Raw genomic sequence first — 19,863 nt, 5'->3', positions numbered from 1 at the left:
CCCAAAGGCGTGCTTCAGCTTGCAACTGTTTCTATTTGCATGTGATAATTTTAACTGGTAATTCTAGAAAATATTCTGCACAGCTGCATTTAAATTTCACCTTACAGACCTGACACAACTCATTTATACAGGATCCACTTCAGTCCCTGGTTTCTCAATCAGCAGCCTGGTGACTACCATCAGCCAGCACTGAGCTAGGGAACCAGAAAGCTTTGATTTTTCTCCCAGTTCTGCAAGGCAGGATAAATGCGGCACAGTCTCTTCACTGTCTTCACCTGTAAAATGGGGACAGTACTCCCACTGTAAAGTACTTGAAGATCTAATGTAAGAAACGCAAAGCTAAGCTAAAATATATTGCTCTTTTCATTCTCTAGACAAATACTTCATTACACTCTTTGTCTTGCACTTCCGTGATGATTTTCTTTTCTACCTAATCTACCTAGTCTATCTTTGACTAATGCAATTATTTTAGCATATCAAACTTAGACTAATACAATGATACAAAACCTAAATACCACTGCAGACATACAGCAGAGCCTAAAGAATATTGTACCACTATTTTTATGGCTTCAAAAACGGAGAAAAGGGTACAGATCAAGGCAGCAAGGAAAATGCTCACTTTATTTATTTCAATTCTCCCTTCTAGTTCTCACTAATTCCACTCACTGGTAATAGCTGAAGGCATACACCCAAATCAGTGACTCATGGCACAAGGCCACAGTCCAAACAGTCACTGGGTTTTCAAAGCAGTGCTGTTCAAAAATTGCAATGTTCCATCCCAGGAGTTTAATTGCCTTTTCTTTGTTTTGTTCTTTTTTTTTAAAAAAAAAAAAGGAAAAACACCATTGACAACAGGTGCTTTTTTAGTTCCCATACATACAGAAGAAAAAAAAATTGAAGAAAAAAAAAAAAAATCACTCTTGGTACCCCCAGCCATACCCCATAGTCTATCAAGATGGCACAATGTGCGGCACATCCTTCCCACCCATGCTTCTTCCCCAGATTGCTCTCCACAACCAGAAACACAAGACAGAAGAACTCCCTGGGCAATTTCAGCTTCAAGATTAGCCCAATTCCTCTATGTGTGTTCTGGAAATCTCCAAGTATTTTAATTCCAACTTTTTTTTTTTTTATTATTATATATTTTAAAGAAGAAAGTTTCTCCCGGGTTTTTCAAATGAGTAATTTTACTTTAACAGCTGTTTGGAAACCTTTTTTTTTTTAACCTCAATGCCAACCTCCCAGACACATTATTTATAAAAGGCCTGTCTTTCTTAATACTTGCTATTAGTCACATATTGGTCACATTAAAATGTGACATAAAAGATATCCCAGAGAGCGGGAACTCATAAATTACTTGTGTCCTATTTGATCTACAGTAGGCCTTCCAGCTCCCCAGAAGAGGTATGTACTTCAACACATCATCATATGTTCAGGATACCAATCACACAAGGAACGTTCACACGCAAGCACTCATCTGCTTGATCATTAGATTTTTAGTTTAGTTAAACGTCCTGCCGTTAACACAATTTTTAACTTAGGTTAGGTGGTGACAGGCAAAGGGCAAATGTGGGTCTGCATCAGTTTAATCACTTTTTTATTCAGATAAGACCTGTCAGTTTGGGTTTCAGGACGGCTGGACAACAGAGGACCATTAATAGAAGGGAAAAATTTTAGACACAGGAGGATGAACGCAAGGTCCTCTGCTTTCATTTCTTGAGAAGAAATGTGGACACATAGCGAAGTACCCACTCCTGGCCCCGAAGAACAAATGCTATGTATCGCCTTGGCTATCATCTTCTTCTTCCTGCAGAAGCACACAGAAGTACAAAACACTGGCACTGCAACAAGCCTGCAAGTGCTAGCCACTTTCCACTAAGACTACATAAGGGCTATGATGGTGGCTGCAATCTCAAGTCTTCTTTCTAGAAGAGGCAACTAAGGAAATAAGATTCACCCTTTGGTGTAGGATGAGTGGGCAGCAGCAACAGATAAAAGCCTTCATTTATCTTCTCTCCCTAGGCTACAGAAAGCAGTATTAGATGTAAGTCTACAGGCCCAACAATGCTCCATTTGGGCTGGGATAAGGCTCCAGTTCCTCCCCCACACCCTTCCCTTAAAACTCTCCGCAAGTTTGAAAGATCAAAGGAAGACACCTCCATTACCCTCTTCCATTTTGTTGGGTAAGAAATATTTCTATTGCATAAAAGCGTGTGTGCATGCATGTGTATCTATCTCAGGAATTTAGCAGAGTCTGGGAATCCCATATCCTTCCTCCCGAGTCCAGGGCAGCAATATCGGGGGCCGCAGGCTTTACTTTGTTCTCGGCTGGGTGGAGGATCCCACCTCCCCCTCCAAACCTGGTTCAAAGTGGAAACGGCTCCTAGAGGTCAGGAGGCAGCAGCACCACGGGAGACATCTTTCCCCCACCCTCCGCACGCAGAGCGGCAGAGGCGGGCAGAGGCCCTGGCCGCCCGCGGCGGGGGCAAGCGGGGCGCCCGGCCCCCTTTCCCGGGGCTCGCCGGGAGTCGCGGCGCTGCCGAGACACCCACCCCTCGCTCCCCCCCGGCCTGAGCAAAAGGCCCTGGGCCACACTGACCGTGCGGGGCCGCCGGGACCCCGCCCCCGCGGCTCCGGTGCGGACGCTCAGGCCCATGGCGGCGCGGCGGCGCGGGGCGGGGGAGGGGGGTGTGGTGCGGCCCGCGACCCCCGCGCCCGCTCGGGGCGGCGGCGGGCCCGGCGCGGACAGCAGGAGGGCGGGCGCCGGCCGGGCCTGTCAGGAAGCGGCGGAGGGAGGGGAGGGCCGGGCCCGCCGGCGGGATCGCTCACCTCGGACACCTCGTCCTCGTCGCTGCCGGAGCCGCCGCCGCCCCCACTCCGCAGCACGGCGGCCGCCAGCTTGAAGTCGAGGGCGGCCTCGCCGGCCGCGGGCGCGCCGGGGCCTCCCGGCCCGCCGGGCCCGGCCTCCCCGAAGAGGCGCACGGCCCGCAAGCCCAGCGGGGAGGGCCCGGCCGCGGCGGGCGGCTCGGCGGCGGGCGGCGCGCGGGGAGCGACCGAGTCGATCTCCTCGTCGCCGACGGGGGCGGCGGTGCCGTCCGTGAGCATCGCGCTGATCGGGGGCCGCCGCCGCTCGCAGAGCCCAGCCGTCTCCGTCCCCTCACGGCACCGCAGCAGCGCCACTAACTTCTCACACCCTACCCGGCCGCGGGCGCCGCACCGCCCACCCGCCGCTCCGCCCGCGCCCATTGGGCGCGCTCGGCCGATGGCGGCGCGCTATTGGGCGCAAGGACCGCCACTCCGATCTGCGTCACGCGCTCCCAGCATGCTGCCCTGAGAGCGCACGCCGAGACGGTTAGAGCCCGCCGCCCCGCCCCGTTCCCTCGGCCTCGCTTCCTGAACTTCCCGGGAGCTGATTGGTCGTCTGGAACATCAGTCGTGAGCCTCGCCAGAGCCTCAAGCGTCGATAGGGCGAATGGACTGTCGGTCAAAGCGGGTCCGGGAATCCTGGATTTCGATTGGTCGAAAGGCACATCGCTCATAAGGCACAGCGTCTGGCGCCGCCCGATTGGCTCCTGCCGTGCCCTGGGCCCCCCTCCCCTTCGAACCCTGCTGAAGGTCTTCGTCAGCGCGAGAGGCCGTCACACGCCCGCCTGTCCCGAGCGCCGATTGGACCCGGGCGCTGCCTATCGATGCGAACGGCCTCGCCCCCTCCCGTCCCGCTCTCCCCCCCCCGAGTGCGGGCCGCCATAGGCTGAGCGCGCCGTCACTCTGCTCCCTTTTCCGCTCCTCCTGCCGTGACGACACCGGCGCGGCCACGTGGCCTGTGTTCGCGCTTGCCGGCCGGGCCCGCGGGCACCGGCGGGAGGGGCGGGGGCGGGGCGGGGCGGCGGTTGTCACCACAGGCCCGGTGGTGACGGGACACGGGGCGACGGCGGGGTCCGCCGTGGGGCGGGGCCTGGGAGGCAGCGCGGCAGGGCGAGGTGGGGGCCCGGGGGTGCTGCGGGGGCCCCACCGCTGGCAGCGCTCCCGGCCAGGCCGGACGGGGCCTCGAGCAGCCCCACCGAGGGCAGACGTCCCTGCCTGCCTGCGGCGGGGCTCGGCCTGGCCGGTCTGCGGAGGGCCCTGCCGAGGGGAGGCGGTGCCTGGTGGCCGTCGGGCGGAGCGGGGCAGGAGCGGGCGGGTCGGCCCCGGCGCCTTCGGCCGCTCGTCGTGCCCCACAAGGCAGCTGCCGTCCTAGTTCACGGAGATGTTGATCTCGGGTCCTCGGCGGCGCATCAGCTCCGACTGGAGGGGGAAGCCAGAGGGGGACGGGGCTGGCCGCGCTGCCGGCCCCTGCCCCCGCCGGGCAGCTCCGGCCCACCACGCCTCAGCCGTGGCTGGTGCTGGGCTCGGCCCCCGCACCAAAACAGGTGGAAGAGCCTCGCGGCCGTGACATCGCCTACCGCCTCGCCGCTGCTTTCCTCCTCCGACCGCTTCCCGGGCCGCTTCCCCTCGGCCTCCCCCCTGTCCGCGGTGGGCAGGAGGCTGTCCAGCCAGCTCAGGTCATGTAGGGAGAAGATGCGCTCCAGCCCCTTCCGAATCCCCACCAGCGCCAGCAGCTGGGGCCAGGGCGAAGTGCGGATCAGCATCAGGCAGCGCTTGGGGTAGCGGGCAAGGGATCCCTCTCACACCCCTTCTGCGCCCCCCAGTAAGTGCCAGGGAGGTGGTGTGTCACCTCTCCGGGCGTGGCATGGTCCCAGGGGACAATACTTGCACAATGCCTGCAAAGCAGTGACGGGCCCCGCTGGCCCCAACCTGGGAGATGAAGGCTGGTGGCAAAGCCATATCGTGGCCCTGCAGGGACCCTGCCAGCCCTGGGGGTCTGAGCACCCACGTACACCACCTGCGCCCCCCACCCCAGGACAGCGCCTGTGTCCCTTGCCCAGGGTGAGCACGGGGGCTCTGGTGATGCTCAGGGTGTGTATGGGCAGCACCCAGCCCAGCACCAAAGCAGCGCTGCCCAATTACAAGGGATGTCGTACCATCACTGGGAAAATAATAGCGGCCACGGTGGACTTGACGACCCAGAGGAGGGCCAGGCACAGCAGCTGGATGACAGTGAAGAGGTGTACCCGGCGCAGGGGCACGTGGCGGAGGTAGGCGAGGTCTGGCTGGTGCTTGGGTGGCATCAGGAGCAGCCGCACGCGGTCTGTGAGCTGTAGCAAGAGGACGGCAGGTACGGCAGGTGAGTTACACACCTCCAGCTTTCAGGCAGCTCTGGCCCACCTCCCCATTAGGACTGGAGCTGGCAGGTTGGGACTTCGCCATTGTTTTTCCAGTTCAGCCCTCCTGCCGCTTGTGCTGGCCGCTAGCATGATGCCTGGGTGGGTGACTGTCTGCAAGACCAGGGGTCCTGGTACCACCATTGCCTCAGGCGAAGAGGGTGCTTTTCAGGCAGACATCGAGAAAGGACTCAAGCTGGTCTTAAAGGCTTAACGGAGAGGTAACAACCCCTTGATTCCCCTCCCTGCACTAAGAGAACTGCTGCTTCCTTTGCCAGAGTACAGCTCTGGATTCCCCAGGCAGAGGGAGGGGTTTCCCAGCCATCCAGAGCAGGGTAATTGCAAGGAAAATGTACTGTTTAGAGGAAAAGGGGGTAGATATTTCTGGAGTGGATATTCTTCTCCCCGCTGTGGGTTTCTGGGGAGAGGAACAGAGCTGGCACATCAGCAGCAATGCCAGGACCAAAGGAACGGCAGGTCCCAGCTCTGCCTGTAGCTCCCAGGATGTCCCTGTGGCTTTGAGAACAAGTCTGGGTTCTACACAGGTCCCTCCACTTCTCCCAAACCACATGATCTATCACTGCAGAAGGTGTTCCTGCTCCTCACCATCTCAGGCACCTCCCTTTCCCTCTGTCCCTCCTTGTCCTGGGCCTGGTGGAGGACAGACCTGTGCCAGGCTGCACATCACGTAGAGCTAAAATCCAGGCTCTGCTGCACAAGTGAGAGCTGGTATCGAGCAAACCCCTTTATCCCCAAAACAGCCCCCACCAGCACCCCTGGCGCAGGCCCCGCTCACCTGGATGCTGTTCAGCGCCACCACTCCCATGTGCAGAAAGACCCCGTACAGCACCGGCATCGGAATGTGCTGCAAAACAGCGGGGTGAGGGGTCAGCAGGGTGCGATTTCCCGAGGGGGCTGTGCTTGCTGAGCATCCTCTCTGATATAAAAGCCTGCATATGTGGCCGCAGCATTTGCTGCTTTGATTTCCAACAGCCCAGTTTAATTTCAAGGCTTTTTGCTTATCTTCTGGCTTCAAGGACTTTAGAGCCCGGACGTGCTCCTGGCTATGCTGCTTGTGCAGAGACATCACAGTCTTCAGAGAGGAGAAACATGCACTGAGTTCCTTGCCCTGTTTTCCAGCACATGGTGGGAGCAGTCCAGGCTGGAGATGGAGAACACAACGCCAAGCCACTTGGAGATATGGCTTATGGCTCATGTCCTATAAATGCCAGGGGGGCCCCTGCCTCTCTGGCACACTGCTTTCCTTTTTCCCTCCTCCTCTGCAACCGTAAACTGGCTCCTGCCCTCTATATTGCTCAGCGTGGTTTGGTTTTCTCCCAAGCCCAAGCAGGCAAGGAGGGAGACGGGGGTCACTTGCAGCTCCCCGTGGATTCCACCAGGGACACAGGACTGCCTGGGGCTGGGTCAGCTCCCCAGCATCACGCAAGGGCCGTTTGAGAGGAAGCATTGATCCACACGCCCAAGGCGGGAGGTAACTAGTTGTGGGGCTGCTGCAGGTGTGGAACGGGGGATTATAAGGAGAGATGGGACCTTGCATGAAGGACCAAGCCAGACTCATCCTGGGGCTGGGGGCACAAGAAGAGTTGCCCTGGGGGAGGCTCCCAAAGCCCTCTGACAGCCCACACTGGCCTGTATCTCACCTCCTGCCAAAGGGAGTGGGAGGACCAGGCAGGCTTGCTCTCAGGTTTCTTCACCACAGAATCACAGAATGGTTTGGGTTGGAAAAAATCATCACAGACCATCCAGTCCAACCCTCCTCGCCATGGGCGTGCACATCTTCCACTAGACAAGGTTGCTCAAAGCCCCATCCAACCTGGCCTTGGACCCTTCCAATGACGGGGCATCCACCACTTCTCTGGGCAACCTGGGCCAGTGTCTCACTGCCATCATCGTAAAACATTTATTTCCCTTGTCCAGCCTAAATCTACCTTTGTTCAGTTTAAAACCGTTGCCCCTTCTCCTGTCACTACAGACCCTGGTAAAAAGTCTCTCCCCATCTTTCTTATAAGCCCTTTTGAAGCACTGAAAGGCTGCTACAAGGTCTCCCTGGAGCCTTCTCCAGGCTGAACAACCCCAAATCTCAGCCTCTCTCCATGGCAGAGCTGTCTCAGCCCTCAGACCATTTTGGTGGCCTCCTCTGATCCCACTCTCACAGGTCCATGTCTGTCTTGTGCTGGGGGCCCCAGAGCTGAAGGCAGTGTCCCAGAGGGCTCTCACCAGAGTGGAGCAGGGGCAGACAATTCCCTCCCTTGCCCTGCTGGCCATACTACTGGCGATGCAGCCCAGGATGCTGTTGGCTTTCTGGGCTGCCAGCGCACATTGCTAGCTCATGTCCCATTGTAACCCACCAGTACCTTCTTGGCAGGGCTGCTTTCCAACCCTCCATCCCCCAGTCTGTACAGAGACTGGGGGTTGCACCCACCCAGGTGCAGGACCTTGAACTTGACCTTGTTGAACCTCATGATGTTCACAAGGGTCCATGTCCTCCAAGGTCCCTCTGGATGACATCCCATCCCTCAGGTGCGTGAACTGCACCACTCAGCTTGGTGTCATCTGCAAATGTGCTGAGGGTGTCCTCAGTCCCGATGTCTGTCATTGATGAAGATACTAAATGGTATTGATCCCAGTAGGGACCCTTGAGGGACACCACTCGTCACTGGTTTCCACTTGGACATTGATCTGCTGACTGTAACTCTTTGGACGTGGCCATCCAGCCAATTCCAGATCTATCTAACAGTCCATCCGTCAATCCCATATCTTTCCAATATGGAGGTAAGAATGTTGTGGGGGACCATGTCAGACTTTACTAGGCCATCCTCAGAGGTGAGGACAGAGGTGCAGGAAAAGGGGCCTCCTGCCTGCCCCCACATAATACAGATGTGGCCAAGGTACACTGGGGGTCTCTGCCTAATGTGGCAGCAGCAGCAGGTAAGAGCCAGGCTCAGCACCCCCGGTGGCAGTGTGGAGGGCAGTGGTGGGGTGAGTTTGGGGACTGCGGGGGACCCTGATGCCCACAGGGAGGCTGGCCAGCTGACACAAGGCAGCAGTGTGCTGTTGTGCTGGCTGTCCAGTGGCGCTCAAGCAAAACCCTTTGCCCAGCCCCTTCCCATGCAGCGCACAGCTCCCTACCTGCTGGCCAGGCTTCCCAAGATGGATCGATGGGACAAGGGACGGCAGGGTTAGGAACCCCCTAGCCTTGCAGAATATGGCCACCCACCCCACACTCCCTCCGCCTTGGAAAAGAGGCCAAACCCAGCAGCCAGGCTCCCTACCTTCAGAACAGGTGCCATGAAGACGGACACCCCCATCAGGATGAAGACAGCCAGGCCGGTCAGCCTCTGCTCTCTGTAGGTGGCAGCGCAGGTGTCACGGGTGCCATGGGGGTCCCTCAGGAGCCCACAGCCCTCTCTTGCCCTCCCAGCCCCCAGGGTCTCTGCTCTTTTCAGCTTTGATGGCCACCGGGACCAGTGACATCCCCAGGGAGACACAAGCAGCCCCACAGCCAGGTCTGCTGGCCAACATGGGCATATCCAGGTCCCCTGGCTCCACAGCCATGGGCAGGGGGTCCCCTGGAGCAGGGTATGGGCTCATTGCGTACCTGATGCCCAGGAACTCGGGGTGCTCGCCTGGGGCCGAGGTTGCGCTCTCCTTCCTCAGGCTCTCCATGTGTGCCAGGGAGATGACAGTGGCCGAGACATACCAGGGGAGGCCGGTGGTAGAGGTCACAACCATCAGGAGGGAGACACAGAGGAGGTCCAGGTGAAAGCCTGCTCCTTTCTGCAATGGGAAAGGCAGCAGGACTGGAGACAAGCTATCTCGCCGGCAGCATCAGAGGGATCTCAGTGGGGTCTGCCCACCTTGCTGGCTGGTTCGTGGTGCTGCTCTCCCCTGGCTGCTCCCCTGGCCCATGGGGTCCAGCAGAGACCTGGGTCCTCCCCGTTGACTGGGTCCTGCCTGTCCCCGGTCTTCCACTCACCTGCAGCTTGTACTCCTTGCGGTTAAGGATGACGGCTGTGATCTGCTGGTCCATGAAAATGAGGATGGTGACAAGGACAGCAGGCACCGCAGACACCAAGCAGACCCACCATGGGTTGGCTCCGAATGGCAAGACGATCCAGCCCCGTGCTGGGTTTGTGGGCTGCGGAGAGCAGAAGGGTCACTGCAGCTGCCACCCCCTGTGGGGTCCGCGGCACAGCTGGGTGACAGGACCGGCCCCAGGTGCCCAAGCTAGAGCCCTGTAGGCACCCAGGGATGCCCCACCTGGAGAGAGGAAGAGCATCCTCTCTCACCCTAGGGATGCTCCTGGGCAGTGTGATCTACCAGCCCCCCATGAGGACACCCTGACTGTGGTGGACCAGGGGATTGCTCCTGAGCACCACAATCCAGAAGCTGGGCACGTGCCCCTGGGAGCGGCTGGAAGAGGTGACATTGGGCATTGATGATGGCAAGCCCAAGGAGGTGGCAGCAGGCACGGGCTGCTCTGAGGTGCTGCCAGCCCCACTCCACACCCAGGGTGGGGAGCCCAAGCCCAGACTTGAGCTTGTGGCTCTCGCTCCTACATGAGCTGTACCATGACGTGGTTAGTCCTGGACTAAGCCAGGTTATTTGCAGAGTGTGGGATTGGCTGCAGTTCAACCCCTTCTTGTTTGTTGGGGCACAGACCACATCCCTATAGGGCTGGACCCAGCGGTGGGAAGGACAGCAGCAGCACAGCTGGATGGCCACTGTGGGTGGCACAGACCCACTCCCTGACAGCACTGTGCCCACCCCGCCAGCACCTTCAGCTCACTGGGGACGAGAAGCTTGGGGGTCTCCAGGCCCAGGGTGGCGTCAACAGCGCAGGAGGCAAGGATGGCCAGGATGATGGCAAAGTCGCTCACTAGCTTCCGCACCTGCAGATGGAGAGGGCTTAGCCTGCGCTGGCTCAGGTGGGGGGCTGCCCCAGGAACACCCCTGGGTTGTAGCACCCACAGCCATCCCCACACCACCGGCATGGGTGGCCATGCCACTGGAGTGGCTGAAAGATGCTCACTGCTGCAGGGAAGTAGCGGCTGCTCCTAAAGTGCTTGAGCGCGGTGCAGGAAAGGAAGGTGCCCCCAAAGAGCAGGAAGGAGATGAGGGTGACATCGGGCACATACTGGCAGCTGGTCCCCAGGAGATGCCCGCCTTCATCCAGGCACTGAGTCTTGCTCAGCCCAACCAGGGCAGCAGGAGGCTGCAAGGATAGACCAGGCAGCAAGGAGAGGTCATGCACAGCCACCTCAGGTCCACCCCAGCCCCTCACCCACCCACCTGGGAGGAGGGGCTGTACCTGCCAGGGGGCCAAGGGTGAGGGGAGAGGCATGTCATTCCCTGTGGAGCTGTGATCTGCAAGGGGACAGCAGGGTCAGCGTGTCAGCACCATGGGGACTCTCCATCAGGGAAGAATGGGACCGTGCTGTCATCAAGACAGCTTCCCAGACTCTCCCCAATGGCTCAGGGTGCTGGATGGGGCCTCATGGGAGCCAGAGGCATGGGAGCCAGAGGCGTAGGAGCCAGACAAAGGATCTTCTTGCTCCTGGCGCTGCCCAGCCCGGAGTCTGGGCAGTGCCAGGAGACAAGGATGGATGGATAGACAATAGGGAGGGGAGTGGAGGAAGGTGCCAATGTGGTCAGGCAGGTAAGGATGGAATTGAGCAGCCTCCTCCTCCTCCAGTGCCTTCCCCCATCTGGCTGGTGGGGTCCCAGTGGGGCTGCTTGGGCTCACCAGGGCTGGACAAGTTGCAGATGCAGCTGTAGGAGGTGACATTTTCCAGCCGGTACTGCCAGTTGATTGGAAAGGTGTCTGCCAGGCTCAGCATCTTCTTCAGGGAGTCGTAGATGAATATCAAGCTGATGAGGGCGCAGAAGCCTTCCTCGGTGAAGCGGGTGAAGTACCGCACCAGGTGGCTGGCCTCAGTGGCCACCAAGACCACGCCAAAAAAGGCCACCCAGAGACCAATCCAGAGGCGAAACTCCAGGTAGTTCAGGCTGTGGTCTCTGGTGGGAAGGGTGACCCAAAGCCTCAACCACGACACCCACCTGATGTGATGGTGGTCTGTGCCCCGGCCGGGGCACAGTGGCCTGAGGAACCATCCCTGGCAGGGTACTTACTGGCTGAAGGAGAAGAGGAGGCGCTCAAAGACTAGCACAGGGCCAGTGCTGCTCAGGATGGTGAGGGGTTGGCCGGAAAAGAGGCAGAAGATGGAGCCAGCAAAGGCCGTGCCCAGGAAGCTCTCCAGCACCCCCTGAAATGCAGGGCAGGGGTGTCAGGTGCCAGGCACATGGTGGGGACAGGAGTCCCGGGCCTGTCCCCCACAGCTGCCCACTCCTCCCTGCACTACAGGGTGCAGGCTCAGCGCCTGTGGACCACAGAGGCCGGGGAAGGATGCAGGATTCAGGCGATGCTCAGGATGCCCTGGGGGCACCACTAGCTACCCGGGCACCAGTGGAAGGTGGGGACTCAGGAGACCTGCAGGCTGTGCCTAGTGGGGTTGGTGCATGGCCACACTCACCTGCGTGTTGGCAGTCGCGTCCCCCAGCATGCCCCCGAAGGTGATGGCATTGGTGACTGTCGCCAGGTAGATGTAGAGTACTGCCGAGAGGCACTGGGGGTGCAGGGCGTCAGAGAAGTCACTGCCATACCATGGCGCCTTCCTCCGTATGTCTTGCAGCAGCCCCCCGAAAAGCCTGGGGCAGTGGAAGAAGATCTCAGAGCAGGCCCCCTGGCCAGCCTTCACCCCCTGAGAGAGCTACAAGGCAGGGGACAGTCCCTTCCCCGGGAGACACCAGCCCAGAGTGGTTTGGACATGGTGGCCTCATGTGCTGGAGAGAGCCAGCGCCCTGCTCCAAATTCAGCATCCCGCTGCACTTCCCACCACCCTTGTCCTTTCAGGAACCCACCTGCCTGTCCTCTCCAGCTCCTCCCTGGAGCGCAGGTGCCCCAAGCCAGCTCTGTCCCCAGCTGCTGCCATGTCCCCATTGCCATGTGACTGCCGATCTGGTGGATGCATGGCGGTCCTGTGGCAGACCAGACCCTGAGACAACAGGCTTCAGGTTGGAGCCCTCAGGACCCAGATGCATCTAGGGAATGCTATGAGAGGGGACAGGGGTACAAGCAGGGCTGGGGGACCTCATGTATCCCCTGATAATGAGGAGGAGGAGAAAGATAAGGAGGAGGAGAGATGGGGCAGTTGTACTAGGTGATCTTCAAAGGTCCCTTCCAACACAACCATGATCTCCTCCAGCAAGCTGGCTCCAGCGCTAGTGGGACCATTTTCGGCAGAGGAGCTGGGCAGAACCAGAGGTGTCCTGCTCAGCATATGAGTTTCATATCCGAGCACTGAAACCTGGTGTTCCCAGCAGCTCCTGCCGAAAGGGCACATGGGGCAGTTTTGCCATCCCCTGCCAAGTGGGACAGCAGGACTAACAGCAGCGGGAACCAGAGCTGTGGTCATTGGCCAGAGCTGCAGAGGGGCTTGGCTGGGAGGACCTCACTGGTAAAGGATGGCTCCTGGGTGGTTTCATCCTCATGGAGATGGACATTTCAATGTCACTGTCTCCACAGCCACAACGTCTCCACCTGGGACCTTGCAGAGGGGCTGGCAGAGGCTGCAGGTGCCCTCCCTCCAGCCTACCTCCTGTGCAGAGACAGCAAACAGCTCGGTGGAGGAATTCGGGCATTGGGGTCCCATTTCCCAGGAGGGAGCACGATCAGCTCATCCAGGAACACTTCTATTCCTCTGATGAGGTCCTCTCGGTGCTCAGCCTGCCAGGCAACCCTTTGGAAGAGCTGTTGGGGAGATGCTGCGGTTTAGCCACCACATCCCCGTGTTCAGCCACTCGAAGCCTTCCTCCCAACCCGCAGCCATCACTGAGAAAGGCACCCACCCACTTCAGAGCAATGGGTGCACCTACATCCTACAGACCCACCCCAAACCTTTGCTTTCTTATCCTGGGCAAGGGAGGCCTCCAGCTCGCCCCATCCTCTACCTCCCCTGTTTCAGCCTGCAGAGGAGAGGAGCCTTGGTGTCCTCAGCCTCGGCCTCATCCCAGGTCTGTCCCACCCATGGATGCTGCACCAGCCTCACCTCATCCGTCAGCAGCGTGGCCATGGCCCTGCCAACCTCACGGTAGGCTTTCACTTTCGCTCGGGGACCCAGCAGAATGAAGAGGAACCTGTGGGCAAGACAGCACATCTCCTGAGCAGCCCTCTCCTCGTTGAGGCTGCTTCTCCTGGGGGAGACCATGGTGCTGCAGGGATGTTGGGAACGGCAGCTGGGCAGGCTTGGAGAGCTGCTGCCACCCTAAGGGGTAGCCACCCTAAGTGGGAGTTGGGGGCAGAAGACAAGACATGTGTCCGCTGCCTGCTGCATGGAAACCCCATGGGAGACTATGGGACACCAGGACCCCAGCTGGATCACGGGGTCTGCAGAAACCTGGGATGGGAGGGATGGGGCACAGGTGTTTGGGGCAGAGCAGGAGACATCCTTGGCTGGGGATGCCTGTGGGGTCATGCTCTCAGCTGAGGGTGTCTGTGGGGTCAAGGTCTTGACTGGAGCTGTCTGTGGGGTTGTGCTCATGGGAGTGTTGCTGGCAGGCAGGATGCAGGAGTGCTAGCATTGGGAAGGAGAGCTTGCCAGCTGCACGGGCAGCGGGTTTGATAGGACTACAGGGACACAGGAGGAGGTTGGAAAGAGGGCTTAGAGTTCTTGAAGAAATAGGGCTAAAATCCCACACCTTAGAGGGTGCTGCGAAATAATAAGGTCTCCAGAGGGACAACCCATCCAAATATTTAACCAAGGCCTCTACTCTTTCCAAAACTGCCAAAAATGGTTACAATACCCCGAGGCTGCAGAGTGGTTCCAGTGATCGTACTCCAAGCAAACCTCCAGAGAGGAGGTAGGGAAACTCCTCCGACAGCACAAGTGGGGCTGAAGGTGGCTCAACAGAACCTGCTGCATCCCTGACATGGGACATGTGTACTGGAGGCCTCCTGGAGCCTGCTCCAAGGGGTCAGGAGGTGACGGTAGCCACCTGGGATTGCTTTCACCCAGGCATCTTCATCAAGGCAATGGGAAAACCTTAAGATCCTAGAGATGGCGTTGGGTGGGAGATAGCCCCGAGATGGTGGCTGCACCCGCGGGATAGCCTGGGGCGGCCAGTAAAGGGCATTGCATCACAGGCAAAGGGATGGATAGGGACAAGCTCACTTTTCTGTCCTGTTTGGGGGAGGAAAGTAACAGGGCAAAAGATTGTCGTGAGCCCCTCGAGACCCCTGCGAGCTCCCTGGGAATTTGCCACCCAGTTCCTACCAAGGAGAGAGCAGGAGGTGGACGGATGTCCTGCTCCACCCGGCTCCTGGAGGACGGGTGCTCTGGGCAGAGTGACCAGGAGGTGGCAATGTCCCTCCTGATCCTCGCCTGCTTGCTCCCCATGCTCCCTAAGGAAGTCCCAGCTCAAGGAGCACACTGACCATTTCCCCTTACGGCTTCAGAGGATGCGTTCCTCAACCATGGAGAAATATCTCCTGCCCTGCTCCTTTCCCCCTACGCCAACAGTGCCGCAAGAGCCACCCCACTGCTCAGGAGAGTGTTGCAGGCAGCAGGAAGGGAAGAGGTTCCTGCAAACCTGCATTCCTTCCCAGCTGCAAGTCCCCATGCTCCCAGTGAGTAAGTGGAGAGCATCCAGACCCTCCTAAGTAGGAGAGTGAATGCAGAGCCCAGATGGGGATAAACCAGGGGATGTCCCCTCCAGGCTTTCCAACAGATGCTCCACTCAGCCTATTCCCGGATGCTCCTTAAGGAGCTGAGAAAAACAGGAGGGGAAGCAGTGAGCCAGGGTTCTTGGACTGCACATGGCATTTGGTGCCATACCCTTTGCTTTTGCCAAGCAAAGCCTTGTTCTGTGCAGGAGGGAGTGGGGAGACAAGGACAAAAGGAGGCGCAGGGCCATGGGCCATGCTCCGTTTACCTGCTGGGGAGAGCGACTTCAGCCAGTGAGCCGAGGACCACCCCTCGCCTGAGGCGGATGAAGGCGGTGAAGGGCTTCTCCAGGAATTCAACTTCACCGACAGCGATGTGGGCTGCTTCGGCCCCCCGTGGGACCTTCTTTTTAAATTGGTTTCTCAGCTGAAAGGAAAGAGATGTAGCGCTGGGCAGCCGGGATGCAGCAGCTGCTCTCAGCTCAGCTCCTTCCTGCCTTACCTGCTCCTTAAGAGGCGTTTCGGAGAGCTGGGCTCCAGGCTCAGACCAGCTTTTGGCCTTCCCTGCAAAGACAGGAAGAAAGCGGCAAAATGCGTGTGCAAGTGAACGGCCAGCATAGGTATTGCCCCAGGCTGGTGGCAGCAGAGAGATAGCCGGTGGGTCAGCCGTGTCACCACCCATGGCCAGGCACTGTGCCTACCTCAGCAGGGAGAGAGGCTGAGCTCGGCGAGGAGCTGCAGCAGGGATTTGGTGGGCTGGTGCTGCGGCTGGCAGAGCAGGAGGGCTGCCAGGCGTTCACTCAGCTCGGGCTGCAGCTCTGCTTCCTCGGGCTGCCCAGAAAGCGCCTGGTCTGCAATAAAGATGGGGACAGCCCTGAGTCCCCCCGTTTCGCTGGCCAGTGCAGGGCTGCCCAGGGAAAAGCCCACTTTGCTGGAGTAGCAGAAAGCCGCCCCAGGTACCCAGCTATCACGCATCAGTGCTTTTATACAGGGGCCTCCTGGTGGCCTGGTCCCTCTCTGGTGACCAGCCCATCCCAGGAGGGCACCTTTGCATTCCCCACGTACCAATTATTTCCTTGAAACTGAGGGCATCCAAATCCAGGAGCATTGTCCCTGTCTGCAGGCATGTCCTCAGCTGGAAGAGGCTGTGCAGGGGGAGGGCTGGGATGTGGGGCACGCTCCAGCGTTCCCCACCATCCTCCACCTTCTCCTCGAACTTTATCCACCTGCCCGGGGAGATGCGTGGTGTCAGCAACAGGGTAGTCCCATGCCCTGTGCCAGGCAGCAGGAGCTGGAGCTTGGGTCAATCTCTGAGCTTGGCATGGGGCTGGCACAGGCAGGCAGGGCTTTGGGGGGCTCAGAGAGGGCTGCAGTGGGCTTGCGGAGCAGAGTCAGGTGGGTAGCCTCAGCAGTCACGTCCCCATTCCTGCTGACCCACACCTCACTCTGATCTCCTGATCAGGGGGATTTCAACAGCCGTGAGATCACAGTATGGTTTGGGTTGGAAGGAACAATCACAGATCACCCGGTCCAACCCCCCTGCCCTGGGCAGGGGCACCTCCCACCAGCCCAGGTTGCCCCAAGCCCCGTCAAACCTGACCTTGAACATCTCCAGGGATGGGGCAGCCACAGCTTCTCCGGGCAACCTGGGCCAGGGGCTCACCGCCCTCATTGTAAAACATTTCTTCCCTATGTCCAGTCTCACCCTGACCTCTTGCAGTTTAAAGCCATTGCCCCTGTCCTGTCACTACAGGCCCAGGTAAAAAGTGTCTATCCATCTTTCCTTTTCCTACAAGGTCTCCCCTTGTAGGGGAGACCCCTCTCTTCTCCAGGCTAAACAACCCCAAATCTCAGCCTCTCTCCATGGCAGAGCTGTCCCAGCCCTCAGACCATTTTGGTGGCCCCCTCTGGACCCACTCTCACAGGTCCATGTCCGTCTTGTGCTGGGGACCCCTGAGCTGGAGGCAGTGGCCCAGGGCGGGTCTCCCCAGATCAGAGCAGAGAGGGAGCATCCCCCTCCCCGACCTGGTGGCCACGCTGCTGGTGATGCAGCCCAGGAGACGCTTGGCTTTCTGGGCTGCGAGTGCAACAGTGCCGGCTCACGTCCCGTCTGCCACCCACCAGTATCCCCCAATCCTTCTCTGCAGGGCTGCTCCCAACCCACCCGTCTCCAGCCTGTGCTGGGACTGGGGGTTGCCCTGCCATTAGCAGCGCTTGCTGGATTCCAAACAGAAGCGTCTGGAGCTGTTTGCCATGCTCAGGCCATGCCAAATATTTTAATGCTGGGCGCAAACAGAGCTTCCCTTTGTCCCCATGGGTGGGCATGCTGCTGTGGAGTGGCTCAGCATGCTGCACGGGGAGAGCGTGCCCCAGCAGAGCAGGGTCCTGCTGATGGGCAGCCCTGCCGGGGAGAAGAGGGCTGGCTGCTGGGGAGAGCTGTCACAGCCACAGCCCGGTGGCTTTGCCCGCCCCTCCTAGACCCCTCTGATCTCTGGGGCAGACCCATCGCTGCCTCTGGACCCCTGTAGCCCATGTCCCTGTGCCCCTGCCGAGCTGCAGAGGGGTGGTGTGGGACATGGGGACATCCCAGCTACGCTCCTGCCCCACACCAGCCCCAGCTCCTCTCCGTTGGGCCCCATTGTCCTCAACCAAGCCTGCCCTGACCTATCCCCCCCGGTCGCTGCCAGAGGCGTGCGAGGCAGCCAGATCTGGGGAGCGTCAAAGCATTGTCCCAGCCCCAGCGCAGCTGCTGGAGCCTTGGAGAGGCAGCAAAGGCAGGAGCAGAAGCAAGGCCGCGATGCCCATGCAGGGTCACCGCCTGTGCCCTGCCCGACGCTCTACCCTCTCCCATGAAACGAGTCACCCTAAGCTGGCAGAAGCGGGCACTGGTGGGGTCAGAAGGCAGTGAGCAGCCCTGCTTTGGGGCTGAGGCTGAGGAACCACCAGCCTTGGGAGATACCGTGGGCTCTGTCAGAGTTGGGCTTTCAAAGGCTGGCCTTCCCAAAGCATGGCCAGGCAGCTTGGCCATTGCAGGCATGCCTACCTGGCCGTCTCTCTCCACTCCAGCCCCGCTGGGGTGCTGAGAAGTTGGTTGAGCTGAATGAAGAGCAGTGGGCAGGTGGCGTCCCCCGACTCTTCCCGCTGCAGGGCAATGCCGGATCGCTCAGCCACTGGGGCCATGCTGGAGGGGAAGATGCTGCAGCTGAAAGCCTGGTAGGGAGCTTCAGGATTGCTCCCCTCTTGTCTGGGCTGTGAGCGGGTCTCTGCCTCCTGTAGAGCTGAGCCGGCCACCCTGGGCATGTGGGCTCCCATGGCCACCAGCACTAGGAGCCAGAAGCGTGGGCTCCCCTCCGGAGCTGCCAGCACTCACAGGATCCTACTCATCCCATACCTTATAAATGCTGGGAACCAGTTTAAACTGGCCACAAACCAATACAGGGGAGCTGAGTCCAAAACAACCATCTCAAAACACTGGGGCCAGCCTCGCAGGTCTCAGCATGGCCAGCTCCTGCTACCCACCTGGGCCAGAGACCGGGGGACTCCCCTGCCCCCTTCCAGTGACACGTGTGGACAAAGCTGCACTGGTGCTCTTGGGGGAGCAGTGTATCCCCAAGCCCTCCCACACCCCACAAGGCTTTGGTGAGGAGATGGCAAGCTCAACCCCAGATAGCCGGTGTCAGCGTCAGTGCCTGCGCTAGGGTGCCTGTGCCCGTGGCATGAGGGGTGGCATGGCCCTGTGGCAGCTTTTCCCAGGAAAGGGGATGTGGGGACATGCGCTGGGGAAGGATGTGTCACTGCTGAGGAAATCTAAAGTGGGGCAAGAGGGGGCTGCCAGTGGCGGGGCTCACAGCAAGGGCCAGGAGCACAACAGGGCTGCGGCCATCCCAGTGTGCACAGGGCGTCCGCATGGGCTGCGGTGGGTGAGCGGATGTTGCAGCATGTGCGGGGAGGAAGGATGAGGGCACAGCCGCATCACCCTGCCAGGCACAGGGAGATGTCACGGCCAGCACAGTGCTGCCAGCAGAGAGCAGCGCCCTGTGCTTGCCCTGCCTGTGGCATGCCCGCTGCCACCATCACCGGGCTTGGCTCCCTTGGCTCCGTGCAAACAAACAGACAGGTTGTGTGCAATGCAAACACGGCGGCAGGCAACATAAACACCCGGCCCGCACAGGCGGGTTGTGCTGGAACCCACTGGCCCCAGGCAGGATTCAGCCCCAGGAGCAGCCCAGCACAGCGCCAGGTGCCACCACAGCCGAAGTCATATTTCGTGGGAACACAGGTGGGCGCGTGCCGGTCCCTGGGGTGCTGGTACCTGCCCCACGGTGGATGGACCAGGACCTGAGGCTGAGGAGTTGCTGGACACGGCCCCGGGGCAGGCAGTGGGGACAGCCTTCCCCATCAACCCCACCATCCCAAAGTACAACCAAACCTCCCCCGTGCCTGTCCTCATCCCCTGCCCCACAGCTGACTCCCAGGGCTCCTTCCAGCCCCACAACCACCTTCACTTCAGCACCAGCAGCTGCCCAATGGGGCTGGCCTCATCCTGCCCCCCTTTAGCACAGGCAGGAGGGGAGAAGGCAGCAGCCTGCAGCATGGCGGGGAAGAAGCTATGCCAGGGCACCCCAGGTGCTGAGGCATCTCCCAGCCATGTGGCACCAGGTTCGGCTTAGGCCACCCCTGTCTCCTTGGACATCCCCAGTGCCTCCGGGAGAGGTGTGGGGTGGGAACAGGGGGGTGGCAGGGGGGGAAGCCTGGGGAGGAGATGGGGATGGGGTCAACGCCCAGATCCTGCTTCACTGGGGTGTGATTCCCCCATGGATGCAGGAGGGAGGGGGGCCTGCAGGCTGGAGGGGGGGCACA

The 19,863-nt window shown here is 59.6% G+C and overlaps 2 protein-coding genes across 4 annotated transcripts in view; both read right to left on the bottom strand.

The window, feature by feature from the left end:
* ANKHD1 (ankyrin repeat and KH domain containing 1) overlaps nucleotides 1-3,288 on the bottom strand; it is a gene marked incomplete at its 3' end in the record, with an annotated part of 130,738 nt that extends 127,450 nt beyond the window's left edge. For 2 of the 3 annotated variants that reach the window (XM_082490157.1, XM_082490158.1), the window contains exon 1: nucleotides 2,830-3,120. In XM_082490157.1, the coding sequence (XP_082346283.1) occupies nucleotides 2,830-3,105 (276 nt within the window). In that variant the 5' untranslated portion in view covers nucleotides 3,106-3,120. Of the gene's footprint in view, nucleotides 1-2,829 lie in introns of all 3 variants that reach the window. The other variant, XM_082490159.1, reaches the window with a different exon arrangement.
* A 945-nt stretch (nucleotides 3,289-4,233) lies between these two features.
* Nucleotides 4,234-18,315, bottom strand: SLC4A9 (solute carrier family 4 member 9; the record flags this gene model as incomplete). Its single annotated transcript, XM_082490252.1, has 20 exons — nucleotides 4,234-4,284; nucleotides 4,443-4,598; nucleotides 5,022-5,195; nucleotides 6,058-6,126; nucleotides 8,555-8,627; nucleotides 8,881-9,059; nucleotides 9,259-9,420; nucleotides 10,061-10,174; nucleotides 10,315-10,497; nucleotides 10,594-10,649; nucleotides 11,029-11,300; nucleotides 11,415-11,548; nucleotides 11,816-11,990; nucleotides 12,204-12,320; nucleotides 12,938-13,092; nucleotides 13,391-13,478; nucleotides 15,273-15,430; nucleotides 15,506-15,567; nucleotides 16,069-16,229; nucleotides 18,047-18,315. The coding sequence occupies 20 exons, from the start codon at nucleotides 18,313-18,315 to the stop codon at nucleotides 4,234-4,236; spliced, it is 2,808 nt and encodes a 935-aa protein (XP_082346378.1).
* Between the last annotated feature and the right edge of the window lie 1,548 nt (nucleotides 18,316-19,863).

The sequence above is a fragment of the Vanellus vanellus genome, assembly GCF_965231255.1.
Source record: "Vanellus vanellus genome assembly, chromosome: 13".
NCBI lineage: Eukaryota > Metazoa > Chordata > Aves > Charadriiformes > Charadriidae > Vanellus > Vanellus vanellus.
The sequence above is the reverse complement of the archived record's forward strand: the minus strand, read 5'-3'. Positions and strand labels throughout refer to the sequence as shown.